The 20,744-nt window shown below is 39.5% G+C and overlaps 1 protein-coding gene across 1 annotated transcript in view; it reads left to right on the plus strand.

Moving 5' to 3' along the window:
• The window catches only part of TRIM24 (tripartite motif containing 24), a 61,693-nt gene that overhangs the window by 39,886 nt on the left and 1,063 nt on the right, over nucleotides 1–20,744 (plus strand). The window contains exons 6-18 of the mRNA XM_066633255.1: nucleotides 1,471–1,585; nucleotides 2,435–2,581; nucleotides 6,470–6,587; nucleotides 7,749–8,020; nucleotides 8,400–8,570; nucleotides 8,846–9,025; nucleotides 11,208–11,343; nucleotides 11,778–11,850; nucleotides 13,095–13,263; nucleotides 13,647–13,939; nucleotides 15,427–15,562; nucleotides 17,048–17,122; nucleotides 18,710–18,859. Of these exons, the coding sequence (XP_066489352.1) occupies nucleotides 1,471–1,585; nucleotides 2,435–2,581; nucleotides 6,470–6,587; nucleotides 7,749–8,020; nucleotides 8,400–8,570; nucleotides 8,846–9,025; nucleotides 11,208–11,343; nucleotides 11,778–11,850; nucleotides 13,095–13,263; nucleotides 13,647–13,939; nucleotides 15,427–15,562; nucleotides 17,048–17,122; nucleotides 18,710–18,859 (2,035 nt within the window). The remainder of the gene's footprint in view (nucleotides 1–1,470; nucleotides 1,586–2,434; nucleotides 2,582–6,469; nucleotides 6,588–7,748; nucleotides 8,021–8,399; nucleotides 8,571–8,845; nucleotides 9,026–11,207; nucleotides 11,344–11,777; nucleotides 11,851–13,094; nucleotides 13,264–13,646; nucleotides 13,940–15,426; nucleotides 15,563–17,047; nucleotides 17,123–18,709; nucleotides 18,860–20,744) is intronic.

Below are 20,744 nucleotides of genomic sequence, written 5' to 3' on the forward strand. Positions count from 1 at the left end.
CCAAACTTAGGTCACAAACAGCAGACAGGAGTACTGAATTTGTGCAACTTCAAGCAGGTGTAGAAAAATTCTGATACTAAAACTAAGCTCCTTAGACTTATTTTTTTTGTTTTTGTTAGGATTCTCGTACTATATGTTGTTTATCTTTTATAAGGAAAGTAAAAATAATTGAAACTTTGGCTCCTCGAGTTCTTGATATAAGTTAAATGACCAGCAATGCCTCTGCTAAACCCTAGCGAGCTAGCGTACTTTCCTCATAGGGGGTCTTGCACTTCTGATGTTCTGATCATCTGTAGATTGGGAGTATATAAACTTGTCTATAGGAAGCATCCACAACAGGCGTTTTTTAGAAGGTGAGATTCCAACCTTTCTCCCGCCCTTTTCAGAATAGGTTTCATTATCTAGGTAATTGTAATGTATAGTTTAAATATGCCTACATAAATATGCCTACATATAGTTTAAATATGCCTACAGGAAGTCAGGTTGAACAGGATCACCATAAAAAGCTTTTAAGACTGGTCACATAGTGTGAAATGAATGTAGTATATTTGCATAATATTTAAAATATTGTTTTTATTAAAGGATAAAAATTAGAAGTCCTTGCCATAAAACACATCATCTAAAGCATAGAGAGAAGGAATGGGAGATGGAGCAGGAGTAGGTGAATAATAGTATGCCTAAATTTTGAACAATAAAAAACACTTTGTGTTTCAAAATGTTACTTCTTTCAAAAAAAAAAAAAAAAAACAACCTGAAAGTTTAATTATATTTCAAAATTTGGTATAAGGAAAGAAAGTTATGGTCTGTGTTTTTTCTTTAAAAAAGAAAAAATAATAATAATAATAATAAATAATAATAATAACAGGTATTTATATACCGCCTTTCTTGGTCTTTATTCAAGACTTTATTCAAGGCGGTTTACATAGGCAGGCTTTATTTAAATCCCTTATTAAATAGGGATTTTTACAATTTGAAAGAAGGTTCTTTCTTTCAAGAACCACTACATTCAAGGTGTTTCGTTCCGATCTGGCTTCACATTCTGGCCTCCATCCTCCCATGCTCAGAGCAGATGGAAATAGCTCGGCTTCAGCTTGTCAGCTGCTTCAAGGTCGCATGGTGCCGGTGGCCTCGAACAGGCGACCTTGTGGATGTTATCTTCAGGCAGACGGAGGCTCTACCCTGTAGACCAGACCTCCTGCCCAGAATAGACCTCCTGAAAATGACAAATGAGTACAGAGATGGAGAAGGAGAGATTTCAGATGTAAAAACAAAAGGCTGATGGGCGGGTGCTTTTATTCGTGTGGCTTTCTGCCCACTTTATTAATAAAACGGTTTTTAATTTAAAAAATAAGCCACTGATTTCAGTGGGAGTTAGTAATAAAATTTTAATGGATTGTCATACTGCCTTTGGAAAATGTTCTGCCAGTTTCTCATGTTTACTGTCTTCAGTGGCACTTTTTCATTTTGCAGGATCCATGAAGTGAATCGGAATCAGAAGCTGGTGGAGCAGGACATTAAAGTTGCTATTTTCACATTGATGGTAGAAATAAACAAAAAGGGAAAGGCTCTACTGCATCAACTTGAGGTAAATTTCTGTGTATTGAGGAGCAATAGTAAGACCCCGCTGTAATGCTTTGCATGCAAGGTTCATAGTATTGCTGAATAGCATATGTATTTGAAGTAGATGTAAAAAAATTTGGCACAAGGTATTGTTTTTAATAGCAATAAGTGTTTACAAAAGAACAGTTGTGAGATCTTTTGAAAGATGTTAAAACGTAGATGCAAATATCTTGAAATGGTTGGTTTTAATAATTGTAAAAATGTTTTTGGCAGTATGTAAACTTAAATCTTTCATGCTACATGGGCGGCATCCACCTTGAATGAATTACATTGTCTGTTACTTTATGAGTGTTGAATACTAATTGTGGGTCCTAGTCTCAGTTTAACGTGCCAGAATGCATTCTTTTAGACTAGGCATCTGATAGGGCATTTGAAATCTACAGTTTGTTTGAAACTGTTGACATTTGAGTAGTGCAGCCTGGGGCACTGCCTGCTGCCACCTCTGCTAGAGCTCACTGGAAAAAGAAAGCCCCTTATCATGTATGTTGTATCATTTATTGTATAATTGAGGCTACACAAGTTGGTCATTTTCCGTTTTATTGTAAAATGGAAAGATGAGTAGTCTTTGAGTTGAAGGGCACCCAAGTACTATTAATATATAGAAAGCAGGAGGTTGGAATACTTATGAGATATAAATGACTTTTTTGTGTTGATCGTATACACATTGGATGACTTGAGTTGGGACTCTTGGTACTTTTTGAGAATACACTATTCCTCTATATATACATTCCCTGCCAAGTGAGACACAGCTGCTTGCTCTGCTGCAGGATTTATCAAAATAACACATGACTTAGGTTCTTTTTCCCCCTTGCAGTGTTTAGCAAAGGAACACCGGATGAAGCTCCTACAGCAACAACAGGAAGTGGCAGGTCTTTCTAAGCAACTGAAACATGTCATGAACTTTTCTAAATGGGCTGTCTCCAGTGGTAGCAGCATAGCATTGTTGTACAGCAAGCGCCTGGTAAGACTGGAGAGCTACTACCCTTTTGTCTAGGACAGGCATGGCTTGGTGAATTAACACTGGCAGTAATATAAGAAAACTGTGCTCTTAGCAAGTTGCAGGAAGGTACATGATTAGAGCAAGGGCTGCCAAAAATTCAGTTCTGAATTGTCTGTTGTTGCTGATAGTTTTGTTGTGGGAGAATGATAAAAGTGCTTCCAAAAAACCTATGGGCTTAGAATCTATCCTGCTTAAGAAGAATTAAAACTATTTCAAACACTGGCAGAATCTGGCTTTTAATAGAATTATCTGATCGTTGGCAGCCTTGCCCAACTTCCTGCTGACTTGTGAGATTTGCTAGGCACTTCCTTGAATTTTAAGCCCACGTTCGGCAACATGGACAGGAAATTTAATAATAAAATCACAGATTTTCAGGTTGCAGGATATGTTTGTATTATATTAGAGTGTTCCCCACTGAGCTGGATTTGCGGCTACGAACGGCAAGGGAATCTACAGGCTAGTTCATGTGATCAACAAAACCATAGTTGGTTGCATTTGTGAATTTCTGCTTCTTCCCCACTCCATCTCCCCTTGCCTCCTGAGCTCCAGCAGAAAGCTTTGTAGACAGTGTGATTGATAAACCAACCCACTCCAGTTCATCTGAAGCCAGAACTGCTGTTTAATTGGTTTACAAACCATGATGGAAGCAGGGTATAAAACCAAGATTCAACTCTCTTAAAAACTACAATTAAACAACAAGCCACAATTCCCCTGGAATGTGAATGGCGGTAATAAGGGGCAGAAGTGCACATACTTGAATGGGTTAGAAATTAGTTCATGACTGAACAAATTATGATTTGTTTAGCTGTCTAACAAGCCCTATATCAAAGAAACTCATTAAAACATTTCATATTTCTAAGCTGTTGATGCACTGTTTTATAGCTAGAGCTATGTTAATATTTAAGTTGGAAAGAATTTATATTTTATTGAATTGATTTTTTCATCCCCCCCTTTCTCCCCAAATGGCACCCAAGGCGGCTAACAACCAGTTACCGGGAATAGTGCTACGTCTTACATTTAATATAACAATTGTCATTTAAAAAGGATACACTGCTTCTGTAATGGGAATTCCCAAAACCTTGTTACTAGGGAAACTGTACAAAATGTGTTCTGTTTTTGTTGAGTAAAACAAAAATTAAGATACCCTTAGGGTGATCATACTTCCCAGTTGCCTGGGACAGTCCTAGATTTCCACCTACTGTTCCAGTGTCCCCCCCTCCCCCCGTTTTCATTTGTCCTGGAAGACAAGCCACTGTGACAAGCTTGGCTGTCACAGAGATGCTGCTGCAGCATGGTTCAGAGCTGCCTTGGTGGGCTGAAATGTCTGAGCAATGCAGACAGAGCAGGTGAATGCATACAAGAGGCTGATGTCAGAAAACACACTCTCTGTCGTAGCTTTCGAGGCAGAAGGACATGTGTTGACCTGAGGCCATGCTCGCTTTCGCTCCTTTTGTCTTTTGTCTCCTCCCCTCTGGCTTTTTGTCCCACTGGCAAGTGCTTGTCCCACTGGCAAGTATTAAGTACTTGTTTTCCATTTCTCAAGAAAGTTGATGATGAACATGTAACCTGCACAAAATGTTTGACCTTTTCCATCCACTGTGGGGGCCATAGCGATATCATTGACTACATGAAAAGTAGAAGACCCAAATCTGCTAAAAAAGCGTTAGCATCAGCTTCAAATGTTAGTAGTTCAAGAACACTGTGCCTGAAGACAACAATTTAACATGTGCCGCTGCAGAAGGTGCATTTGCTTATTGCTCTGTGAAGCATGTTTCATTTAGATGAAATGACTTTTTTTCTAAATTAATTTCTCTGATTTTCAATTTCAAATTTTCTTATGCATTTGAAACGATAGCTGTGGTCTCCATTAGCAAAGAAGAACTTTACAAACAGCTAAATGATGCCAGTTTTACATCCTTGTCCTCAGATGCGTCAAATAGAAAGTTAATTTCAATAATGGTTCAATTTCTTTCATCCGTTTCATGGAGCCAAAGTAAAACTTTTGGAAGTTCATTATTTTAAAGTTGAAACATCGGACATTATTGTGAATGCTATTGCATATTCAGTTAAAGTTCAACACTGAAGATAAATTATTTGTCTTTGCAATGATAATACGAATATCAGTGTTGGTGTGGCATAGCATCATGGTAAAACCAATGTTCTTACTAAATTAAGAGCACAATCCTAACCAGGTCTACTCAGAAGTAAGTCCTATTTTGTTCAGTGGGGCTTACTCTCAGGAAAGTGTGGTTAGGATTGCAGACTAAGAAACCTGTGGAGCAGAAATGTCCTTGGAACTGCACACACGATTCATAACTGTGTCCAAATAAGTTGTGATATTCTACCAATTGAAATAAAAGCCATAATTGTCAAACTTTACACATTTTTTAATATACACAGAGTAACTGAACTATAAAATTTTTGTGATGAAGCTGATGTTGAATACAAAAAATTTCAGTATGGCATTATGCACTTTCTCTCTTTACTCTCCATCATTCTGACTTTAGAAATGTTTGAGCCTTTGTAAGATTACTTTGTAAACAAATATGTGTCCTTTACTAAAAAATTTTTTAATGTCCTCTGAATTTTGGTTGCATTTGGTTCAAAATCAGCTGGACATCTGTAATCAAATGAATGGAGCACCAGAACACTTCAGCTGTTGAAGCTTGTAGCAAATTGAAGTTACTGAAAACAAAGCTTGCAAACAGGGGGCATTGAAATTTATCCTTATGAAAGGAACAGAGAGACTGAACAAATTAAATGATGACAACTGAGTGTACAAGATTAATTTTGAAATTTTGTAATTGTGCTTTGGAGAACCAGGATGGTGAAATGGTTCTGGTGTTGGACTTAGGCCTGCAAGATCCAGGTTCAAATCCCCATTTGATCATGAGGTTTCCTGGGTGACCGTGGGCCAGTCACTGTCACTCAGTCTAACCTAACTCACTGGGGTTTACTGCTGTGAGGATCCGATAGGAGGAGGAAAGGAACCATGTACGTTATCCTGAGCTCTTTGAAGGCAGGACCATATAAAAATGTAGAAAATAAGTAAAATATCTCGACTTATGGAAGGAATCTTTTGGTGAAACTCCTATTTTCAAATGGATAAATTTATGTTCTTTCTCAGAATGGAATGAAATTGAGATAGCCTACAATTTTGTAGCATCTAAAATTGGCAAAGCATTAAAAAGAATCAGAGGCAAAATATTTGAATTTGTCTTGTAAAAATTTTTATCAAAGAAAGGTACTCTGAATGGAGGCAAAAGACATGCCTGTGAACACAATTGGGCTGAAATATTTACACATTTCAGTATGAAAAAAGTTGCAATTGAGAATATCCTATTAGCATACTTTTCTCTGAACTTATCAGGTACTTCACCTGTAGAGAGTCTTTTCTCAGTTAAAAATATTGTGGTCTGTAGAGAAGAGTCAATTGAAGATGTCAACTATTTCAAATTTATTAACTATAAAATGCAATCTTGAAGAAGATTGCTGGCAATTTTATGAAAAAAAATTAAAAATAAGACCATATGGAAAGAACTATTTTCTTCAGAAAAATATCAGTTACATGTATTAGAGACAGATACGACTAAGAAACATAAAATACATATGTACAAATGTTCTGCTTATGTTATTTTTTAATGTTATATAAAACATTAAATTATAATTAAATTATAATTAAATTATAATGAAAATTATATAATTTAGTGTCCCCTTTCATTCTTAAAAGTGTTCAAGTTTGGATGATGGTCACTCTGCTCTTAAGGAAAAGCTAGCCTTTAGTTTTTCCCAGATGATAGCATATGCAGAAATATCTTTTTAAATCTAATATTCTTGATTTTGTTTTAGATTACATATCGGTTACGATATCTCCTTAGAGCAAGGTGTGATGCCTTACCAGTGCCTAACACCACCATTCAATTTCACTGTGATCCTAGCTTCTGGGCCCAAAATATTTTCAACTTAGGTATGAAGAAATTTCTATTTACAGTTTTATTAGCGGTGGAAACTGTTAATTTTACCGTTCACGATCTGAGAACTATTGCAATAGTTATTTTGAGATGTTTGTTTTAAAGTGCCCTGAGTTTTGTAGCCTTGGTAGCTTCTTTAGAGTAATGATTCATACTTTCATCTTGCACTCCATTATCCTTTCAGTCTCTAACTTGAGAATTGTTTATAGCAGAAGTATTACCTAAGATGATTTTCTACACTTCCACTTCTATATAGGAAGTTGTTTGTCTATACCAGGGGTGTCCAAAGTTTTTGGCAGGAGGGCCACATCAGCTCTCTGACACTGTTGGGGGCTAGGGGGAAAAAAGAATTAATTTACATGTAAAATTTGAATAAATTTACATAAGTTTACATAAATGAATATATTAAAGATGAACTTATATGAATGAATGAAGGTCTTGCAATAGCTCAATGCCTATAAAAGGCCTTGCACAAAGCAAGGCTGGCCTTTCCTTTGCTGCCGCTGCTGCATCACAAATGTGAAAAAGCAAGCAGTGGAGGAAGCTCTCATCCCACAGCTCACATGAGAGGTCAAACAGTCACCCTCATGCTGAGAGAAGTTACGTTGGGCCAGTGTGTGCTTCAACAAATCTGCAGAGGGCCAGAGGCTCATTGGAGACTGGGGCTTTCTGAGGGCCGCATTGAGAGGCCTCGAGGGCCGCAAGTGGCCCCCGGGCCGGGGTTTGGGCACCCCTGGTCTATACTGTGCTCATGTCTGCTTCTCTGCCTGTGCTTGTGATGGGAAACCCCACTTACCTGCATGTTTGTCATACTTGACTGTACATGCAGTTTCCTTCATGGAAGTAACACCATGTAGGAAATGTTTCACAGTGGTGGCCATGAATTTACTGAAATATCTTTTTATGAGGGTGTCTGGTAGATACTATATGTCAGTTTGTAAATATCTGATCAGCTTCTGTTGGTCTCAACAAGTGAATAAAAGAGTATTCAAATCACTTAGTTCTAGTGTAACAGAAGAATTTTTAGACGAGATGTGTGGCAGTGACCGTGATGCCAGAAAGGGTGATTTGTCAGAGAACATTGCCAAATAGGGCAAAGAAATATAAATAGTAAACACTTTAACTTGTAAATAATGGAAGTAATTATTTTTATCCAGGTTCTCTGGTAATTGAAGATAATGAGATCCCACCGCACATGCCTAAGAGCCCTGTGATGGAACCAAATGTACAGCCACAATGTGGCTTGCCTTCAAATCAACTGTCCAAGTTCCCAACACAGATCAGTTTAGCACAACTACGACTCCAGCATATGCAGCAGCAAGTCCTCGCTCAGAGGCAGCAGGCTCAGCGGAGGGCAGGTCCTGTGGGGCTCCCAAATCCTAGAATTGCAGGGCCCATGCACCAGACTCCACCTCCACCACCACCTCAGGTAAATTAGGGCAAGTCCAGAGGAGAAACCACCTGGCCACCTGTACTTTGTTCACAAAGAAAGCAGGGCAGCATGTAAAGACGTTCTGGGAATTAACACTACTTTGCCTTTTATAGCATTATAGTGACACCATATTATATAACTGTCAGTTTTTCATATCTCTGTAGGCTCTCTTTAGACTTTGTGTGGAGACCTCATGTCATACTGTGCATAATTGTCTATGCTTAAGTAGTTCATGGAACTGTTAGTTATCAGGCAACTTTGCTTTACATTGACAGTGACTCACACGATGCTGTAAATGATTATCACTCTTGAGTGATTTGTGAAAATCTGTAAAAGATCTGGATAGCTAACTGAAAAGATTATTCTGTCTTTCTAGCAACCACCACCACGTTTGGTTAACTTACAGAATCACAACCTCAAATCCAATGGACCCATTCCATTGATGGCTCAGCCAATTAGGTTTCCTCAAAGCCAGAATTTACCGCATCCAAACATAAGGCCCAACCCACTGCAAATGGCATTCTTGGCACAGCAGGCTATTAAGCAGGTAATTCTTTATACTATTTGCAAACCCACTCAAACCTACTGAGGTACAAGGACCTCATTTCTGAAAGCAGCCCGCAACACGTTGACTGTTCCCAGTTGTGCTAAAGTCATCTTAAATTGACAGAGCCTTGTTACGCCAAATTTAGCATTGCAAATACTATTGCAAAAATGTGATTATTCCTATGCCTCTCTCCTCACAACTTGCTGTAGTTCTAATGGAAAACCGTTGTATATGAAAATTATTTCCATCTTAACATGTTTGTCTTTCTGTTGTAGTGGCAGATCAACAGTGGACAGGTTTCTGCTGCTCCCTCAAATGCCAACAGTACAACATCAGCTCCCTCCAGCCCCACCTTTAATAGTGCTGTTGGATTTGATGGGAAGACATTTGCTCCACCGATGATTGATCTGACTTCATCAACGGGTGGTCCCTATATGCTTCCTTCTCTTCCTGATGTAAGATTGGACATTATGCTATGTTTGTCTTTCTTAAAGCTGTATTAGTTTGATGAGAACATGTTGTGTTGGCTGGAACCTGAAACATGCCTGTCCAAAATGCAGTAGAGCAGCATTTCACAACATTTATCCTTGGCCATACTATTTCACATGGTCCACCTATTGGAAGTACCACCAGACGTAACCGACGATGTCATCACCAGTTATTTCTGGATTGGGAGGCCAGATGCAACACTACAAACATTAGTAAGGCTCATAGCAGATGAGAGGGTTTTTTCTAGTGCACAAGAAGTGCATGCTGGAGCTCTGCCCAACGAGCCTCCTGCTGCTGCTTGTTGTGTTGCATTGCTGGTCGTGCTGCCAGGCAACAGGAGTCTTTGGCCTGCGTGTACTACTAGTCACCACCTGAAGTACCACCAGTAGTAAGAGTACCACTGGTTGAGAAGCTCTGCAGTAGGGCATTATTTAACTAGTTTGGGAAATTCTAACAGTTCCTTATGTGAAAGCTTTGAGCTTACTTTGTAGCCCTGGTTATGACCAGTGTGTCCTTATTTTCAATTGAAAAAGAGACTAGAGCTAAATGCATGTCTTCTTTAACATGATTGCTGTCTATCCCTGCAATGTGTGTTGACTCTGTTACACATACTCTCACTGCTCTGTTTGGTGATGTTTTTGGAGGTACAGTGGAGGATGTGCATGGGGAAGTGGATCCAAGAAGCCACCCCACGGCTAACAAGTTGCTATGTCACCACTCCCCTTGCCTCCTGCAATTCTTGTATTGTGTTACTTCTTCAGCTTACATTGGAAAAGAGGCTTGCAGAGGCACTCTTTGTTGATGCCATACAATCAGTTCTTATTTGGGGTTGTTTCCTCAATGGTGTATGAACCCTTTCTCTAGGAAACCCATGAGTTTCCTATACATGTTGTCTCTCACCAGAGCTTAAAGCTAGCTATAGCCAGCATATCTAATGTTCAGCAAGATAGTCTGTAGATTGAACAATTGAAAAACTGTAATGATTGTCATTGGTTGCAACACTGAATAAGTGCTTTGTATAGCAGCAGAAGATGAAACCTATTTACTATATGTACCATAGTTCCTTCTAAAACTGTGTTGGATAATTCCATGCCTGTCAGTGTGACTATATAATTGGTCTCCCCCAAGATAAGGTGGGGATTTTCGTGTGATCTAGAGGAAAGTACTTTTTCTGCAATTAGAACACTGTCCAACAAAAACATTGGTCTGGTGCTTTGGAAGTTAGATCTATTCTTGGGTATATTTGGGGCTTTGTTTCCAAAAATGGCATTGCTTTGGCCATATCAGCTCTAGTTATACATTTGTAACAAAACAATAGACTATTATATTTCTGCACGTCAGCATATAAGGTGGCTGTGTGGTTTCTCCAAAGCTAGAACTGATAGGGCAAAACTGATGCCATTTTGGAATCAGCACCCCAAATATATCCAAGAATAGGCCTAACTTTTAAGGCACCAAAGTGTATGTTTGGGCGGTGAATTAATCTCTTCTCCAGGATTCTTTCAATTTCGAAATAGGCAGAACTCTTGCAGGTTTATGGCATCATGTAGTGGGGGGAAGAGTTTGGAATCAGACCAGGAGAGGTGCGCATGGTGGAACATACCTCCTGAACCCAAATACCTCTCATCTAAAGTTTAAACTGTTAGGGACTCTTCCCCTCTTACACCTTAAAGCATCTAGAGAGGGGCAGGAATTATTAGGGCTGAAGGAAGTACTTTTCCTACAATCCTAACTAACAGTTCCCAAAGGATGTCCCATTAAGTTGTGAAGGAGTCAGAATCCCAAATAGTGGAACGGCTCTTGGAGAGGGGTATGCATTTCCTTGCCCCAATTCTGCCCTCTTTCTTTAGCACCTACTAGTCAGAATAAGGGTTTGCATGCATGCATCTCTTGAACTTCCAATTCTGTTACCCTCTTAAAAAAATTTTTTTTGAGTATCTGGTATCTCCCAGATATGCACATGAACACATGTCTGAGTACTCTACTGGTCAGCACAGGGCCACTCACTATTAAAGAGAATTATAGTTTACTTATAAGTATACTGCTGTCAGGAGTATGCATTTATGTTTTAATTGTGGTCTCAGAAAGGTGATATAAGTGAGGACATGATTCTGTTCTAACTACATTACCTTCTCTCATCCTTTTTAGATTGACTGTTCAGGAAGTATTTCGCTAGACAGCATTGGAAGGAGAGATAGCATTGTGGAGCAGAGCCAAGCCAAACCACCTTCACGCAAAACTGTCCAGTCCCCAAATTCATCAGTGCCCTCTCCTGGCCTTCCAGGTAAGGTTGTTATTTATACATCTTTTAATGTTTTGCTCTCTGCTGCACAAAAACAAACAAATCTCTGCCACTGTTTCTCCGTGTAATACAGTAAGACACAAAGGGGATGGGGATTGAGAAGGAGAAGGTATAAGTAAAATTTTATAAAGAACACTGTTACTAGAGCTGTATGAACCCTTGCTGATGGCAAAATGTAATAACTTCTGTATGGAGAGGAAAGCTGCAGAGAAAGAGGTAGGTTTTAAGAAATTGTATGAGAACATAGCAGTGGAGGTAAGAAGAAACTGAATGTAATTGAGCAAAGGAAGTGGAGATCTGGTTTCCTTAACAAGTGAAACAGAATTAAATGCAGTTCATCCCAGTTTATAGTTGATTTAAAATATAAATTAAGATGCGTGGTAAAACTGATTTCTCTTTTTTAATTGATTGCTCAGGGTCAGTTACTGTTTCTGGAGTACATCCCCCAATTCGTTCACCTAGTGCCTCCAGTGTTGGAAGCAGAGGAAGGTAAGCAGTCTGTGTGGGAAAGGGCAGGAAGCCTTGAGTGAAACTTTTTTATATGTATTATCGAACTAGGCAAAGATCAAACAGGACTTCTTGCTTTTAGGGGGATAAATACCTTCCGGTAATAACTGTCAGAAGCTTGAAATTTCTTAATTTTGTGTCTCATTTATTTCATCTGTCAATAGTTTAATTATCAGTGAAATGAATCTTCACATGAATTACATAGTATTTTTCTTTCTTCTCTTGGAACTGTGTTTCTCAGTGAGCCCAGCATCTTGCCAACTGCATCAAAACACTTCCACCCCAAGAAGTTTCGTTCAGTATGCTACAGGAAAATAAAGCTAGTATGTTTGGGTGCCATTGTGGCAGAAAAGCAGGACAGAAATTGGGTGGTTAAATAAATTTTACCTAGAAAGGGATATGGGACTGTGAAGTGGCCAGATTCAGCTTCTGCTAAGATATTTGTTAGGCAAGGTGCCTGAGAATGATAGTTGGAAGTGATTATAGTCAGTGGGACTTACTCCCAGGTAGGAATGGCGAGAAGTGCAACCTTACTAAATTGTGATTTCAGAATTGAAGAATTCACTTTTGAATATGATTATCACTAGTTGTTGAAATATGTATTTGGTTAAGCGAGAAATGTATGAATGGGGAGAAACACCAGCAAAATTCTCAAGAGTGCAGGCATATAAATAGAAGATTAGGAATATATTGGTTAGAAAGTGTGGCCCTATAAATGCCAATAAATTAGGACTTACAGTTCAGCTGGGATTCTTTCACACTGATTGAAAAAGCTGAAAGCACAATTCTCTAAGCAAAGTGTTATTGACGTGTTAAGAGAGATGACAGTTTCTTGACTCAAAAGTATCTTTAGTTTTTAGCTGCTTGCATGGACTTCACCTTATGTACTGCCCTCCTACCTCCAATTTCTGATGCTTTGGCAAAAGACCTTGCAGCTAGAATTAGGCACTTGTATGTCTGGTGCCTAAAGTGGGTAATTCTTAATTCGTATTGTAAAAAGAAATAAGTAATATTACTCTAAAATCTGTGTTTAATCAGCTTTTGTTGTTGTCATGGCTGAAGCACAAGGTTTTGGGTAACAGAAGGTAGAAAAATTATAAAGCATAAGTCTGAGGCTCACTAATGTCAGAGTTGTTGTGTCCAACTTTGCATGACCCAGAGGATGTTACAACAGTCTCATTTTGATTTTGATTGTTCCTGTTTCTCACGGTTTCCTCCTTTTACAGCTCTGGCTCCTCTAGCAGACCATCAGGTGCTGATTCAACCCAAAGAGTTCCTGTGGTCATGTTGGAACCCATCAGAATTAAACAAGAGTCTGGAGTGCAAAGTGAGAATTACGATTTCCCAGTTGTAATAGTAAAGCAAGAAACAAATGAAGAATCCCGGAATCAAAATGTAATCATAATTATAAAAATATTCATAATACTGGAGAGTAACTTTAATTTTTAGGGATTTAGATAAATAGCTAAGATATTGCTAAGGACTTGTTTTATGATAGATTTCAAAGGAAAAATCATAGAAGGTATGATACTTCTCACAATCTCTAGAAATTCAGGTAGCACATATCCATTTGCCCTTGGACACTCTCAAAGTCTAAATGTTCAAGTTTTTTTTAAATTTTGGAGACTATTTCTAAAGTCATAGTCATAATGTTCATCGAGCTGTAGCAATTGATTCCCTAACTATATTTGATTCCCTGATGATAAAAGAAGCATGTTTGTATAGCACATCTACTACATCTTGACCAGACTAAGCATTCTTTGTTCTACTTTCTACAGAATAGTTTTCCAAGAACCTTGCTTACCTCAATGCTGTTGAATAGCAACCGTAATCACTCCTCTGAAGAAACCACCTTGAGAACTGAAGCACCAGACAGTACAGGTGACCAGCCATCCAACTGCAAGGCAGCATGGATCGGAACTGCTCATGTTGGAGACAGCAGGAAGGATGATGACCCCAATGAGGATTGGTGCGCAGTATGTCAGAACGGAGGAGAGCTTTTGTGTTGTGACAAGTGCCCTAAAGTGTTCCACCTTTCTTGTCACGTCCCAATCCTCAGGAATTTTCCAAGGTAAATATCATGAGACTCTATAGAGCGAATTAAGAGGTTACTGAAAGATAATATACTTCAGGTTGGAAAATTACACAGAGAAAACTTGTATAAAAGTCTTCCAACCTTTCAGAAAAAGAAAATCTCAATGTAGAAAACTTTCAGCTGCAAATCCTAAAATCTAAACTTGCCAAATCATCAAGGTCTCATTTTAACATTCCTTATTATTAAGATCAACTCCAGAAGCTGTGCTAAAGGGTTCAAGCCCAGGTGAAATTCAGTCTGGATATTCAAAACAAGACTGTATTTGTGGCACCATAATTTTGCAATGTGCCTCCAAGGAATGCCTGAGTTATGATTGATAAAGGTGTTCCTATTCCACCAGGCCTTTCTAGAGTGTGCCTGATGCAGCTCTTGTTGATATTTTACAGGAGTTTGTTTGCTATGCTATTTTACTGCTACATTTGTGTTCTTACTCTTCTATGTAAATTGTGGTGGAGCTTAATTTAAATAATAATAATACGTTTTTATCCCACCTTTCCCTCACATTAACAATTGTACAAGGCAGCTAACATCAATCATAAAAACAGTAGATATAATAACATAGATTAAAACATTGCACAATTGAAAACCCACAGCATTAAAAAAAACAACAACAACCCACAGGCAGCAGCATTAATACAATACAGGAAAGAATAGGCTCAAAAGCATAAAAATATTTCCCTTATGTGTTACTTGACAGGCTATTTATGTTTTTAAAAAATGTTCAAATAGAGGATACTCTGTATGACATGCACCATTTTACTGCAACATTACTATAGGGTCTCAGAATATTTTAATCATATAAATTATTTGCAGAGAGAAAATCCATCTGTGAGGTGCATTTTGGTTTTACATAGAGGCTGTGCTCTGCTTCCCAACTCTGTAGTTGATCAGTGCCTTACTGATAGGGTTCCATTCTTTTTTGTTGACTAAATGGGAACAAACCCCAATTCAACCGCCCTTTGTTACTATTCCAAGTGCTGCTTGGATGAAGAATTTCCAAAAATGTTGGGAAGACATATCACTACCAGTTCACTTCAATCCATTCTTGGTCTCTTGGTATCTTCTAAAATTTATTCTAGAACAACGATCTCTAAACTGCGGACTGCTGAGTGCCAAAAAACCCTTCCCCATGCAAGTGGGGCTTACTGTTTTGCTGGGCAGCCTCACATTTGTGCCTCCAATCTCCCCCAAACTTTGTGCCAGGCAGTTGCACCTGCCCAGAAATCCAAGCACAGAAGCGACTGCCCAACACGAAGTTTGGGGGAGATTGGAGTCACAAATATGAGGCAGCCTGGCAGAACAGTAAACTCCGTTTGCACAGGGGGGAGAGGGTTTGCATAGGTGCCGGATCATGCGCTGGGGTTTGACACTCGCTGTTCTGTTCTGGTACATAAAGCATTTGCCTCAGAGTATTCAGAATTCTTAAGAACATGGATTGATGTCTGTGTGTCCTCTGCTCTTAGTGGAGAGTGGATTTGCACATTCTGCCGTGATTTGTCCAAACCCGAACTAGAATATGATTGTGATGGCCCAAGTCATGTTTTTGAAGAAAAAAGAAAACTGGAAGGCAGTATGGGATTGGAGCCTATTGATCAGAGGGTAAGACTAGTCAACTAATTGTATGACATTTCGTTTTATGAATATTTCTTGAAAAGCACATCTTGCCAACAAAAATATGTCACCAGTTTCCTAATAAAGAGTATACACCAAAGGCAACTAGCATCTATTCACTTGCCTTACCATGTAGCAGCTTCTTTGTATTTTTGATAGTATGTCAATAGATATGTGTTAAAACATAATGACAGAACTTAGTCATACCAGACTATTTTTTGCAGTATATGTGTCACTATTTTATAGACAGTGAGGTGTCATCAAATAAGATAATTGACATTGTCTCTTGTGTTTTAAGCTGCACTTGGCATCAGAGTTGTACGTTCCCCTAGCTCAGGAGTGCCCAAACCCCAGCCCGGGGGCCACTTGCAGCCTTTGGGGGCTCTCAATCAGACCCTCATGGAGCCCCAATTTCCAATGAGCCTCTGGCCCTCCAGAAACTTGTTGGAGCCTGTGCTGGCCCAATGCAACTGCTGTCAGTAAGAGGACGACTGTTCAACTTCTCACCTGAGCTGTGGGACAAGGGCTCTCTCCACTACTTGCTGTTTCACGTCTGTGATGCAGCAGTGGCAAGGAAGGAAAGGCTGGCCTTGATTTGTGCAAGGCCTTTTATAGGCCTTGAGCTACTGTAAGACCTTCATTCATTCATATAAGTTCCATCTCTAATATATTCATTTATGTAAATCTATTCAACTTTTCAATTGTAAATTAATTCTTTTTTTCCCCAGCCCCCAACACAGTGTCAGAGAGATGATGTGGCCCTCCTGCCAAAATGTTTGGGCACCCCTGCCCTAGCTTAACAGTTTTCCTTTGGTTCCTTTACTTGGAAAAGTGTTTAGAAAGGTCCAACCTATTTATACACAGATTTTTTATACACTGATTTGACTCAACATGAATGGCCACTGCAAATGAGAAGGAACATGCTGATCCCTGGAGAAGGAGAAAAATGTATCCCTTTAAAATCAGTTTAAAAAACTGAAAAGTCCTTTAACAATAGCCTCCTTAATGAGAGAGAGAGAGGGCAGTGGCTGACAATCCATCAATCCTTCTTCTCTCTAGTGGAACCCTCCCTTCCTTCTGAGCATGTGAAAGAAAGGTGATGATCACTTTGCATTGGTGAAGGGAGGAGCTGAGTGAAGCACCTTTCTAAGCACTTGGAGGATGACTGATGGATTGTCTTCTTAATGACTCTTATCTTACATCTTTGTTTTTTAAATTGAATTGCTATAGTGATTTTTTTGCCATCCATGTGAGTGCTTGGAAAGGTACCCACACGAATAATGAGGCTCAACCTGTACTACTTGATGTATTGGCAGGAAAGAGAATTCATTGGAGGAAAGAACTCCATTGGTGCCAAGAAAACTCACAGTGTACAAGTGTCATAGTACAAGAGATTATTTAGAGAGGCTTCGATGCTGAGTAATGAGCTCCATGTTTTGAGTAATTGTGATAACTTTCTTTTCAATTGTACAGAAGTGTGAAAGATTACTACTGTACCTTTATTGCCACGAAATGAGCCTTGCTTTCCAAGATCCAGTCCCTCCCACGGTATGGTTGTTATGTTGTTTGCTACTACTATTACCTAAGAGTTATGTTGACATCCATCATTCACCAAATAAGCTCTTTTCCGTTCTTCAGTGCAGCAGATGATTTCAGTATATCAGAGCAGCATGGACAGCAAATAACATTGTTTGAATCTCATATTTTAGTATAGTTGTCCTTAACTGGCTATGGTTTTTTTAAAAGCCATCTATCAATGCAGTATTTTGATTTCTGGTCTCACTATGTCTTTTTACTTGTTATGCCTGTTATTAGTGTAAATTCTACCAGGAATGGTTTGGGTGCACTCTGCTGTCTTGAGCTGCTATTTACAAGGAGTATAATGGAAGAGAAAACTGTATTCCCCCCAAAAGGAGTTCTGACAGTCTCTGTGATGCACCTGTTCCCAACTGCATTCATATCCAATGGCTAGAGCAGTTCCTACAGTTAGTTTTACTACATCTGAAGAGAGTCCTGTTGTCTATCACTATCTAATGAAGTTTCAGCTAGTAGCCCAGGGTATCTTCCCTGAATAGGGAAGAACTGGAACTATAGTGTTCTGCCCTGCATTCCTCCCTTAACTGTGCACTCAGTTTCACATGAGTCTTATATTTAGCTGGGAGAAAGTAACTATTCCTTTCACCCCAGTACAATGTCTTTTCAAATGTAGCCTGAGTTATGTCTTAAGCAGAGATCAGGAAAGGTAGAGAAGCCAGTTCCTATATCAGTGGTTCCTAAATTCTCTGGGAGTTTGGGGAGCAGCTGTAAGTCTTTGCGGGGGAAGGGGGAATGCAGCACCACAATACCCAGGATCACACCACTGCCAGGGGTGACAGGGGCTTCATTTTACTTACCAGTATCTGCAGTAGTGTTCCAGGGGTGCAGGGAGCCTCTCAAAAGCCTCTGCAGGGCTCCCCAAGCCTTGGAAAATCTAAAAATAAAGATCACAACCCAGTTCTGGTTTTTGATCGTGAAACTGGAAGTGGGTTGCAGTCTTTATTTTTAGATGTTCCGAGGGTTGGGGAGCCCTGCAGGAGACTTCCACTGGAGGCTATTGTTGATGCTGGTAAGTAAAACGAAACCCCTATCGCCCATGGCAGTAGCACAATCATGAGGATTACGTTGCTGCATTCCCTTTAAAAGGGTAAAGACAGAGGTTCTCAGGCTGGGGTATCACAATGCCCCAGTTTCAGAGCCTTTTCCTTATATGGTTCATTGCTTCCAAGGGCAAGCTGAAGAGATGGACTATTTAGGACCCACCTAAGTTTTTAGTGAGGTAGGTTAGAGTGCAGTGGCTATGAGAGAGTCCCATATAGTCTGTTACTGTCAGTTAAGTTACCTAGATGTTGATGACACAGTTCCATAAAATGATTTATTTTCATTAATATATCTGAACATGCCTTTTAGAAAGATTGCAGCCAACCGTACTTAAAATACCTGCCTTCTGTATTTTCACTAATAAAATGGGAAGAAATATCTAAGCATTATCAGGAGGTGGTTGCTTCTTATTTGCAGTTCAGGCTCTGTCTTTCAGAGGCTAAGAAGGGAAAAGCACATTGGAAATATTGCTTAGACCATGGATCTACTTCCTTCTAGGTGCCTGACTACTACAAAATAATTAAGAAGCCAATGGACTTGTCAACAATCAAGAATAGATTGCAAGTGCATCACCCTTTATACACTAAGCCAGAAGATGTTGTAAATGACTTCAGACTGATTTTCCAAAACTGTGCTGAATTTAATGAGGTTTGAAAACAGTTCAATGTGTTTATGAATGTATGTTTCTGAGCTATTCTGCTCAGGGAATCTGACCTTGGGATACTGTAAGAGCACATGAGGGGTGAGACAGGCACAGTGCCTAGTAGTTATCAACTGCCAGCCACTCTTCTAGCTTCACTCGTTTGTCTGGGTAAACTAGAACTGAACTACTTCTACCACAGCCACCACCCAGCATGTTCAGACAGGAAGAGAATGCCCCCAAAAGCCAGCAGTCCTTTTAAAATCAAACAGTAATGGAATGAGGGCAGTCAAAGATGTGGCAACCCACTTTCTCCTGAGTTACTTGAGATGAGGCAGGCAAGACAGTAAAAATACAAGAATAATCATTGAAAGACTGCAAAATAACCAGGAGATGGAGAGAAAGATGGAAAGATAAAACAAGGGGAATGATATATTCTGTGACAGTGGTCCTCTAACTTTTAGCACCAGGACCCACTTTTTAGAATGACAATCTGTCTAGGACCCACTGGGAGTGATGTCATGGCCAGAAGTAACATCAAACAGGAGGTTCTTTCCTGAGAATGCAGCAAGCATTGAAATTGCCCATGGCGAGCACTGAAATTGTGCCATTTTTCCTAGATAGGCAGGCTGTCAATAATTAAGTTAAAATGAACAATTATAAATAAAGTAAACCAAATAATTAAATACGGGGAGATGAGATGGGGAAGCCATTCCTGTTCCACCAAGTGAATTCTGCAAAAACCTCACTTCCTCCTCCCCAAAAAACATTTTCAGCCCTACCCAGTGCCCAATTCCATTTAATTTCTTATATTTAAGCCAGTTCAATGTGCTTTGGAACAAAATCAATTTTAAATCCAACATGTTTTTTGTTTGGGCTGGATTGAGATTCAAAACTTCCCTTTTAACCATTAAAACCCCAGAATGATGAGGAAAGGAATTCAGGCGCCACTGTGGGAAGGGGAGGTTCAAAACTCTAAGGTTCTATGGTGTTCTAAGGATCTAAGCTGTTGCAGGTTCGAAGGTGTTCTAAGGTGTTCCAAGTTGCTCTGAGGTTCTGATCCTGCTTTCCAATAAAGCAGTAGTTCTCAAAACTTTTAGCATTGGAACTCACTTTTTAAAATTACCGTACCATCAGGACCCATCCAGCTTTATAAGACTAAAAAAAAAAAAAGAAGTCTTGCCAGCTTCTGACTGAATTAAGGTGGGGGAGTGCTGCCTTCTGGAGTACTTGTTGAGCTCCATGTTCATCGGATTGGGACCATTGTGGTAGCCTTGCACTCCCCTTTGCCTGACCTTCCACAGAAGCCAAGGCGTGTTTGTTTACTCATGAGTAAATGTGACCATTTTGCTTTCCATAGGGCTCAATACATTCGTCAGCATGGAGGGAGGGACTTTCTTCTCAGATTTTTGGGGGGGCTGTGTTCATTGGATCCGGAACATTCTGGTGGTGTTGGATTCCTTCCAGCTTACCCTTCACAGTGGACCAAGACATGTTTGTCTACTCATGAGTAAACATGCAGGGTGCCTCAGTTTCACTTTACATAGGGCTCAATGCATTTTACTCGTCTGCTATCAGTTTGTCAGTTGCAGCTTCGTGACCTACCAACGATCAGGTTGCGACCCACCATTTAAGAAACCCTGCTCTATGGTGCTGTGCTTGAGGTGTCTTCCACCACTAGATATGAACAAGAGCTCTCTGTTAGCAGAGAAACTAGAACTTTTTGTGGACTGAAATACCAGGGGTGCAAATATATATTTGTGCATATTAATTTCATTCTGTAAATGGTCCTGTCAATTGTATCAGTTTCCTAATGCATGATAGTTTGCTAACAGAAATCTTGACTGGGTGTGTGGTGGTGTTTTTAAAGAGAGAGAGAAATATTTTCCAGCT

This window comes from Tiliqua scincoides, chromosome 7, assembly GCF_035046505.1.
Source record: "Tiliqua scincoides isolate rTilSci1 chromosome 7, rTilSci1.hap2, whole genome shotgun sequence".
Lineage (NCBI taxonomy): Eukaryota > Metazoa > Chordata > Lepidosauria > Squamata > Scincidae > Tiliqua > Tiliqua scincoides.